General features: G+C 44.9%; 1 protein-coding gene across 2 annotated transcripts in view; it reads left to right on the top strand.

Moving 5' to 3' along the window:
• The window catches only part of RNF144B (ring finger protein 144B), a 209360-nt gene that overhangs the window by 176112 nt on the left and 23035 nt on the right, over positions 1-10213 (top strand). For both annotated transcript variants that reach the window (XM_045295774.1, XM_004712469.2), the window contains exon 4: positions 5162-5222. In XM_045295774.1, coding sequence (XP_045151709.1) covers positions 5162-5222 — 61 coding nt within the window. The remainder of the gene's footprint in view (positions 1-5161; positions 5223-10213) is intronic.

Raw genomic sequence — 10213 nt, 5'->3', positions numbered from 1 at the left:
AGAGCATGCGCTGTTACGCAAAAACCGCGATAGAGTGAAGCCGCGGAAGTTGAAGCGCGAAGTGGCGAGGGTTCACTGTACATATATGCACATAGATCTATTTCCCCATCCTCATATATAAATATATTTACATATGTACATGCTTTTATTTAGACCTCTATAAATGCCCCTTGCCTCCTAGCTCTTTCCGCTATTTCCTTTTACTTTTCTATTGTCCCATTATCATACTCACCCTTCATTTGGGTTTCGGTAATTCCTCTCAGTTAACATTATACTTAATCATACCCTACCAGGCCTCCTACACCCTCCTCACCACCGATTTGGATCACTTGTTGTTCCCTTGCCCCTGGGTTTGTTAATACCACTTCCTTTCCCCCCACCTCCCCCCTCTCTCCCATGTCCCCCCGGAACTGTCAGTCCCGTTGTTTTCTCCTCTAGAGTGTTCATCTAGCCTATCTTATTTAGACAGACCTGCGGAGATAATAACACACACAAAAACAAGACAGAGCAAAACGCAGCAACAAAAGAAAACAAAACAACAACAAAAAGCCAATGACCAAAAAGGACCCCCAAAACACAACAACAACAAAAAAGAAAAGCTTGTAGTTAGTTCAAGGACTGTTTGTTGGTCTTTAGGAATGTTTTTCAGTTAAGTCTGATGGGGTGCCAAGCCCTGGCCCCAAAGTCTATTTTTGGTATTCCCTAGGGACTTCATTGCTCTGTTCCCCTGGCTGTTCTGTTGCACGCCCTTAGTGTTTTTCCTCCATGTGGTGGGATCAGATCGGGTGGAATTCCCACACTGTGTCTCCAGTTTGTCCCCTGTAGGGCTATGGGTCAGTGAGGGATGTCATGTTTCATAGTGGGGCCAGCCATATAGTCTTCTTTGTGAATTGGCTCCTCTGAACTTGGTGGGCCAGGATGTGCTCCACTCTCTCTTCCTCCCCCTTCATTTGCTCCCATGTGCTCTGATCAGACATGTCTCTCTCCCTGAGCTGCAGAATCAGTGCTGTCCTCTGAAATAAATTCTTCTGTGGGGAGGGGCAGGTATCCATGTAGTTGGGATTGCAGCCGGCCCCTCAGACCACCTGGTCCCTTCTATACCTCGTGGTCACACAGGCTGGTGTGCTTCTTCCACGTGGGCTTTGCTGCTTCTGAGCTCGATGGCAAAAATTTAACAAGTGGTGACAAATTCTGTGCAGTTCCTGAGCAATGGTTGTGGAAGCAGCATACCATCCCTTGCTGGCGAGAGACAGACCCATTCTCCCAGGATGTGCACAATTTGAGTCATAGGCATTAGCCTGTTTGAATAGGACTTGCCTTTACACAGCTCAAGGAGCCCAATGGTGTAGTGGTTCCCCACTGTGCTGCAATTCAAGTGGTCGGCAGTTGGAACCCCCCAGCAGCTCCTCTGGAGAATGACAGGGCTTTCTAAGCCCATCAACACTTAGAGTCTCAGAAACCTCCCGAGGGGGTCACTGTGAGTCAGCCTGGGCTCGATGGCAGTGAGTTTGTTTATTTGGTTTTGGTGTTACCCAGCCAAGGAAGTTTTGAAGGCACTTTTGCTGGCATGGAGGGTGGTAGGAAAATATTCTTCTCTACTGGCATCCTTCCAAGCTGGGCACTGAAGAGAACAATAAGACGTGTCCCCTTAGTACTCCAGGGCACACCCGAGAAGAGTTGGAGGTGGCTGCTGGCCAGGAATGGCAGTTCCCAAGGCCTTGAAGCTCCTTTAAAGCAGTTCGGTGGCTTCTTACTGTCAACCAATTAGCCAGCCCCAGAGATGTTGGAGATTGGGCCAGTGTGTGACTGGGAACTGAATGGGAGCCTCTCACCTGGAAGAGAAAAATCCCACCAATTCCTGAGTATGTAGTGAAGAGGCAGGTGTGAATTGAGGGAACTCGGGGAGAGAATAGTGTGTGTTGAGGTCATCTTTACATAGCATGACTGACAGGTGGGAACATTAACTTTGGTTTTATGATCACAAAGTTCAATACGACCATGTGTTGAGTTTTGGGGGTTTGTTTGTTTGTTTTGATTTGTTAAGACTTAATTCCATATAGATTTTTGTGCTGTAAATTAATAGGTAGAAGATAGAAAATAAGAGATGAAGACATGCCAGCGGCCCATGCTTTTCTTACTGGCAGAAACATGAACTCTGAGTGAAATGCATCTTTTGAACTTAAAATTGAACATCTGTCACTGCTGTTGTGACTTTTGGCTGCATTAATTTCTGTCATCCTCCCATTAGCATTTCATCAGTGTCAAGCACATTTCTTACCTCAGGCATGCTTTGTCTTCTCTAAACAGAATTCGGCTTAGCTGTTACATAAATCGCGAGGCATTGATCCCAACCCCAAGATGTTAGGGGCTAACTCAGACGCGTTGAAAGAGCTTGTTCAGTCCACAAATGCTTTTAGATGGGGGCACAAGGAGCATAGCATGTTCCCCTAGAGAACAGTGGACCGCAAGCAGCTTTGGGTTTTTTTAAAAGTAGCTACAGAACATTACTGACGTCTCCGGGCCTAGATGACAACATCCTCAAGTCACCTTTAAGTGGCCGTAAGTGTTTGCCCCCAGCAGTCAGTGACAGGCAGGAACTGAGCCCTTTATACCTCGGTGCCCCCAGCCTTCACCTGCCTCCAAATTCTGTCTCCAACTGGGCAGACATCCTCCAGATGCCAGGTGGGATACAAGCAAGTGGTCCAACGCTGACTTCCAGTATAATGACTTTTACAACGATTTCAATAAATCATTGATGCAATGGCAGTGACCCTGTAGGACAGCAGAGAACTGTCCCTTTAGATTTCCAAGTCTTTAAATCTTTACCAGAGGAGGTAGCCCTACCTTTCCCATAAGGAGCAGCTGGTGGATTTGAACCATAGACCTTGCAGTTAGCAGCTCAATCAATGAGTAGCCTACTACACCACTAGGTTCCATTTAAGTTAACTGATGAAAATGCAACATTTTTCTTCTCGCTGGAGAAAGAAACTGGTGGAAAATAATAATACTTGAGAGTTGAAATTGTTCAGACTAAAATTATATCCTGCATCAACTTGCTGAAGGTCCACAAGGAAAAAAAAAATCAGACCTACCGCCATCAAATTGATTCTGGATCATAGTAACCGTATAGGACAGGGTTGAACTGCCCCTGTGGGTTTCTGAGACTACAAATATTTACAGAAGTAGAGAGACTCATCTTTGCCCTGTGGAGAAGCTGGTGGCTTTGAACTGGTGACCTTGAGGTTAGTGGCCCTACATGTAACCACTACATTGCCACCAGGGCACCTCTCCGAATGTCAAGCATAATATCAAATCCTTTCATTTTTTTCCACATATAAATATTTTATTTATTTATTTTGTTGCTGTTAATAAGTCATTTTATTAGAGGCTTTTACAGCTCTTATAACAATCCAAAAAAATCAATTGTATCAAGCACTTTTGTACATATGTTGCCATCATCATTTTCAAAATATTTTCTTTCTACTTGAGCCCTTGGTATCAGCTCTTCTTTTTGCCCTCCCTCCCCTTTCCTCCTACTCTTGTGAACCTTTGATAAATTATAGATTATTATTATTTTCATCTTACACCCTCCGCTGTCTCCCTTCACCCACGTTTCTGTTGTTCGTCCCCCTGGGGCAGACGGGAAGGGGGTTCGTTTATATGTCAATCATTGTGATCGGTTCCCCCTTTCTCCCTTCTTTTCCCCACTTTTCCACTACCCTCATGGTATATCATTACTCTCCTTATTGGTCCTGAGGGGTTTATCTGTCCTGGATTCCTTGTGTCCAAAGCTCTTACCTGTACCAGTCTACATGTTCTGGTCTAGCCGGATTTGTAAGTAGAACTGGGGTCATGATAGTGGGTGTGGGAGGAGCATTAAAGAACTAGAGGAAAGTTGTATGTTTCATCAGTGCTACACTGTACCCTGACTGGCTCGTCTCTTCCTTGTGACCCTTCTGTAAGGGAATGTCCAGTTGTCTACAGATGGGCTTTGAGTCTCCATTACGACCCCCTTGTTCACATCAGAAACATATAAATCTTTTCAGCAACATTAATGCAGTTTCATGTTGAATTCAGTGGAACTACCTCGATATTTGTAGAATGGCAGTTTATGAACAGTTAACATTTTCTGATTTTAAGTGCCATTTCAGTTAGATCCACATCACTAATTGTAGGTAAATGTTCAGCTTGTATCTCCATCTTTAATGGAAATAGCATTGTAGCCACCCGACATGTTTTTGGCATACGTTTTTCTAATTGGACATAAACGATCAATGTAGGGTCTTCAAGATTCGGCAGCCTGCTGAAGTGACTTTTACCAGGGGAGAAAGAAAAGGATGTTTACTTTGCTTAGAAGATACTACCTCCTAGATGACAAAGCAAATGGGGTTTTCATGATTCCAAAGGAACAGTGTACTTGCCCTTAGTGTTGAAGGGCTGTAAAGCTCGAACCATAGCCCTTAAAAAACGTTCTTAATGGAATATAGAAAGAAAGTAGCATCTTTCATATGTGCACAGAATGATTCAGGAAATTAAAATAATAACACTGTGTTGTCTCGTCTTGGACAACAAGACCCAGAGCAAGCCTGTTGTGGTTGAGTTTGATGATAACGGGTGTTGGAGTAGAGCTGTGTTCCAGAAGGTGTTCAGTGACTTCTTTCAGAGGGGGAGGAGTGGTTATGGGATGGGCTGCTATCTATAAGGTCAGCAGTTCAAAACCACCAGCTGCTCCTTGGGAGAAAGATGGGGCTTTCTACTCCTGTAAGCAGTTACAGTGTCAGAAACTCACAGGGTCAGTTCTACCCTGTCCTATAGGGTCGCTATGAGTCATCGACTCAATGGCAGTGAGTTTGGTTTGGAGAGTTTGTTCTGGGATGGATCGCTCGCCTTTCCTCCCTGGCACTGGGAGGAGGGAGGTGATCAGTTAGTTCTGTGACTGTTTTCAGCAGCGAATCCTGCCATGGCAGAGGAATGGGGGTCATTTGGGGCTTGCGACTCATTGCTGCAGAAGCAGAACCTACTGGCGAAAAAGAAAAGCTTGCAAAAACACTGATAAAAAGAGGGCAGAGTAAGCCAAGCAAGAGAAAGGAATCATACCAGCCTGCTAACTCACAGCTGCCTGACTAGTGAAGTCCCTTCTGTCTGATGTCTCTGCTTGCAGATTGCCCGCTTGGTGCCCGTGGATCAGTTTCAGCTTTATCAGCGCTTAAAGTTTGAACGAGGTAAGTAAGCACTCTCCTTTTCACCCCGATGCTTCGTGTGCTTGCACCCCTGTCACCCTTACACTGGCCTGCACGGAAGACGGACGCCCCTGTGGGCTGTCAGCACAGCCACAGGGGCACCCTGAAAAGGGGAAAGCAGGAACTGCAGCATAGAGCGGAACGCCAACTCCGCCGGCCGCAGCCAGAGAACACGCAGACCAGCGGGAACTGGAACTTTCCTTATGTTGCTTCTGTGGTCTTTTTCACTTGGCTCGAGTGAAAGACTTCTGCAAAACACGGGTGCTGTAGCAATCACACTAAGACAGAAGGCGTCTCGGAACTCTGGTGGTGCAACAGTGTAAGCGCTCAGCTGCTTCCGGAAAGGCTAGCAGCTCAACCGACTCAATTGCTCCGAGGGAGAAAATGCTGGTGATCTTGCTTCTCATGAAGATTAAAAAACAAACGAAAAATCACTAGTTTGGAGTCCATTTTGACTCCTGGCAACCCTCTAGGGTAGGGAGAACTGCCCCGTGGGTTCCCGTGACTGTCACTCTTTATGGGAGTAGGAAGCCTCATTTTGCTCCTGCAGAGTGGCTAGTGGTTTCAAACCGCTGACCTAGCTGTCATCAGCCAGACACATAACTATTATACCACCAGGGCTCCTATTCCCGTGAAGATCAACAGCAAAGAAAATCCTGTGACAGGTTTACCCTGAGTCGGAATCAATTTGACACCACCCGACATCAACAACCCAGGTGACTATACCCTCCTTATCCCTACTAAGGGAGCCCTAGCGGCCCGGTGGATTAAGCACCGGGCTGCTCACCACCAGGCACACCTGGGTGAACGGTGACACTGAAGAGTCACTGTCTCAGAAACCACGTGGCACAGGTCTGTCTCCTGAAGGCACGCTGAATTCGAATTGAGTCAGTGGTAGTGGCGTTTTTGTTGTTTGATTTGGTATTCCCCTGGTTCACCTTCTAAATAAATTTTGAAAATAACTTTTAAAATAAGGTGACCAGATTTTAGCATTGGTAAAGCAGGACACCATTGATAAAACTCAGATCCTGGCGAAATAGCCACATGGCAGCCGAAAACGGTATACCCTAGCTTGTCGTGCATTCTTTCCAAAAATCGGGACTTTTTAAAAACGCTGCAGGAGTGGGACAGATTGTTAAAAATCGGGACTATCCCGCCAAAAGTGGGACGTCTGGTCATCTTATTTTAAAAACATAATAGCGACGACTCTCTAAATAGGTTTTACCATTATAACACACACACACTCCCCCAAGGTCACTAGCTGTTTGTGTTGCTCTTTATAACGTAGTACACTTGTCCTTCCAATGTTGTTGCTACTGTGTGCCACGGAGTCATTTTCCCCTTGCAGCAACTCTGCAGGACAGAGCAGAGTGCTCCACTCGGTTCCTTGGCTGCAGGGTTTATTAGAGCAGGTCGCTGGGTCTTTTGCCCATGGAGTCACCGGTAGTTTCGAACCACTCACCTCTGATCACTGAGTGTGTCAGCCTTCTAGTGGCTGGGGGCCGAGGATCACAGTGAGGGCCAAGAGAGTGTGTCTGCTGTCAGTGCTTTGCATTCATTTTCCTTCAGCTGTTGGATTCGGTCGTTTGTATAGTAGTCCTGTATCGTGCCCATTTATCTCTAGGATGTTTGCTCCCTGTAGACTCTGATAGATCTTTTTGAGGAGCTCATTTCCTTGTCAGACCCTGATATATTCTTGAATTACATAGTATGTTTTTCTGCGAAGTAGGGAAAAACAATTTTCCTCCAAACTTTTTTTTTTTTAGCTTTTTATTGGGATTTGGATGAAAGCTAACAGAGCAAACTGGTTTTCTATTCAACAATCATATACATTGCTATCCAAGATCCCCTGTAAGTCTCTGACCTGTAGCTTATACTGCTTGAAGCTTATGCTACCAACTTATTTAAAGGAAAATAAAAATTCTCTAAACGCCATAGCTGACATCTCTATAGTCACGTGTAGGAAATGCTTCCCAATCCACCATATTGGAATCCTTCTTGTAACTCTGTCTTCTATGTGAAAGCCGTTGTCTTCTCTCCTTTTCTGCCCACACTTCTCTTCTCTGGGCGCGAGTGTCTCTTTTGCTTCATTCTAAGGATGAAATGCCACTTATCATCCTAGATTTCCCCCACATTTTACTTATTCCTAGGACTCAAGTCATGGGAAGTCTCCGTTTTCACTCTAATTTGGATTCCGTCAAACATCTTTAGGCCAGACTTCTGTGATTATAAGATTGTAAATCCGGCAGCCCCCTGTTCCTTCAACAAATGGATGGTTTCAGTTTTTAAGATACCTTGGGCATGTAATGATGAAAAAAAGAGCCGTTGCTTCCTAGAATTGTCATAGGACAAAAAAGGGAAAGAGGTGTTTAAAACAAACACAAAAGTGAAAAAGTCAATTGAGCAATGTAATAAGTGACAGCCTATCCCACAAGATAAGAGAAATGAAATCATCCATCATATTTAAGACTAGCTCTTAACAGTAGAATTGAAGAATACATAGAATGGTTATGTAGAGAAAAAATTTTTCCCTTCAGTTTTTAAGCTCGACTTTCCACAATCATTTCCCTTTTTAACCAAGCATGACTTAATTCAGGAAGTAAAAACTTGCCATTCCCTACTTAGGGAATACATTTGAGAAACTATGCTTGACCCAGGAGTCAGCAAACTTTTGAGAGAGAAGAGGCAATCTTGTCCCTCCTCACAGCATTTAAAAATTTTTTCGAGAGCCACGAATACAATTTTTACAAACGAGTGAAATCACTGTAATCTGAGGAATAGCCATTGCAACTTGTCCATTTCACATCAGAGCCACGTACATCCCCGAAGAGCTGCAGATGGTGCCTGAGCCAGTCCTCCGGCTCCTGTGCTAGATGAACTACAGTAGGGTCAAATGAGAAAGAACGGAAGGACCACGTGAACAGATGACTAAAAGGGGCAAAAAAACAACCCTAGAGTGATGACAAGTATCAGGCATCTAGCATTGGAAAGAGGGAACGTGGGAGGTCCTGGCAGTGGTGGCTCAGTGGTAGGATTCTCAACTTCCACGCTGGACATCCTAGTTTGATTCCCAGTCCATGCGCTCCGGGCACCGCCACCACCTGGTTGCCTGGGGAAGCTTGCATGTCGCCATGGTGCCGAACAGATTGCAATGGAGCTTCCAGGTGACCGGAGAGGCATTTGAGGGAAAGTAGAGCTCCCAGAGGCCCTAATCATTTTATTTCTCTTACTGTGAATTTCCTTCTGCCTCCTTGGCTTTTGATTAGGAAACACAGTTATGCAGAGATAAACAAAATGCACAATACTCTAAAAACTTTAAGGTTGGAATCCCCCCCCCCCCCCCCCCACTGCTCATAAGAAGAAAGAATGTGAGCCAAGGCATATCCAGCTAAGTCCACCTGCATGGCTGGTGCAGAAAGCATGATGACGCTTCAGGAAGGGAGGGGCAAGTTGGGACATCTAGAAAAAGAGAAACCAGGAACTTGTGTCCATCAGCCCCCACAACAAACTGTGTGCTCCACACTTTAATATGCACGTGATTGTGAGGTGATTTATTGTGACATTAATACATCTGAGATAGACCAAAGCCTCAGACCGAAACTGGATTCTACTCATGGGAAATTGAATGGGTTTTGGAAGGCCTATGACTCTTTGGTCCGAAGGCTTTGCTTGTCTCCATGCAAATTATGGAAGGCAGGAAATGCCTCTTTCTCACTTCTGCATTCTGACAATTATTGGGAAACAAACTTTCAGAGAAAAGAAAACAACAGTGGAATGTAATGAACATGTCTGTTTCCAGGTTGACGTTGAAAAAAAAAGAATTTAAGACCCTGGGCCCTACTCCCTGATGCGGTCAGTATAATACATTGATTGATGCTTGCTTTTTATCCAGTTGTATAGTCCCCTAAGTAACCTGCATCGTTTTTCTGCCATCCTCCACTCCTGCCAGCTGTGCCAAAAGAGGACATGATATGAATTTTTATTGTCATGGAAAACACATGCACATGGGCTAATGTAATTGCCAACACAAATAAAACAGTGCTTTAACTTTTATGGCCTAATGCTGTTCTCATTATGCCAATGTTCATTTGCTTTCCGATATATCAAGGAGCAAAGGTCTTCTGCACTTTAGTTAAAATGCACTTCAACCAAATGGATCAGGATTAGTATCTGCTCCAGTAATATAGCCAGCAGCCAGAGGTGGTCATCAAAGGGACAGCTCTCAGACTAGCTGAAGAATATTCCAGAACCAGAATGGCTCTCAACATAGCTGAATGAAAATGTGGAGCAGAACTTCAAATTCACAAAGAAGCCAGCGTACGGGACCTACTGGGACAAGGGGGAAGCCCCAGTGCTCTTTGAACCATGAGGCTGCGACTCGGGGTCCAGATTTTCTGGAGCGTGGATGAACCACAGGAATGATGAAGCCAAAACTGTCCCCTAAGAGGCCTTCATAACACCAAGTGGTGGTCCTGAAGCACTATTTAACAATGTCGGCTTTGAGCATTACGTTCTCTTAAAATTTACCCGGGGTCAGATTGACAGCAGCAACCTTCGGGTATCGGTGAGTTTATATTAACGAGGGAGAGACAGCTCACAAGAGGAGGGTGTGAAGGATCACACAACGCAAAGATTGGAATCATTTTCACTGAACGACACATGTGGAAACTGCAGCCGTGGTGTATGTTTTGCTGTATATATTCCCACCACCACCACCAGAAATAAAATACATTATATATATATAAACACTTGGAGACAAACCGAATCCCTGAAGTCACCTTTTAACTAAACAGCAGGGTAGTGCAAAAAATAAAGGATCGCCCCCACGCCACCCTTGAGGACTTCATTCTTTCAAGAGACTTTATCTGAGAGCAAATGGAGAGCGGTTAGTTTAAAGCCTAGATGAGAAGGGTAGGAGCAGTGGGCTGGAGTTTATGGGAGTCGAAGAGAGCGGTTAGTTTAAAGCCTAGATG

This window comes from Echinops telfairi, unplaced genomic scaffold (assembly GCF_000313985.2).
Source record: "Echinops telfairi isolate 266 unplaced genomic scaffold, ASM31398v2 ScPeMD7_5868;HRSCAF=6743_0, whole genome shotgun sequence".
Taxonomy (NCBI): Eukaryota; Metazoa; Chordata; class Mammalia; order Afrosoricida; family Tenrecidae; genus Echinops; species Echinops telfairi.
This window is presented reverse-complemented; position numbering and strand designations above follow the sequence as displayed.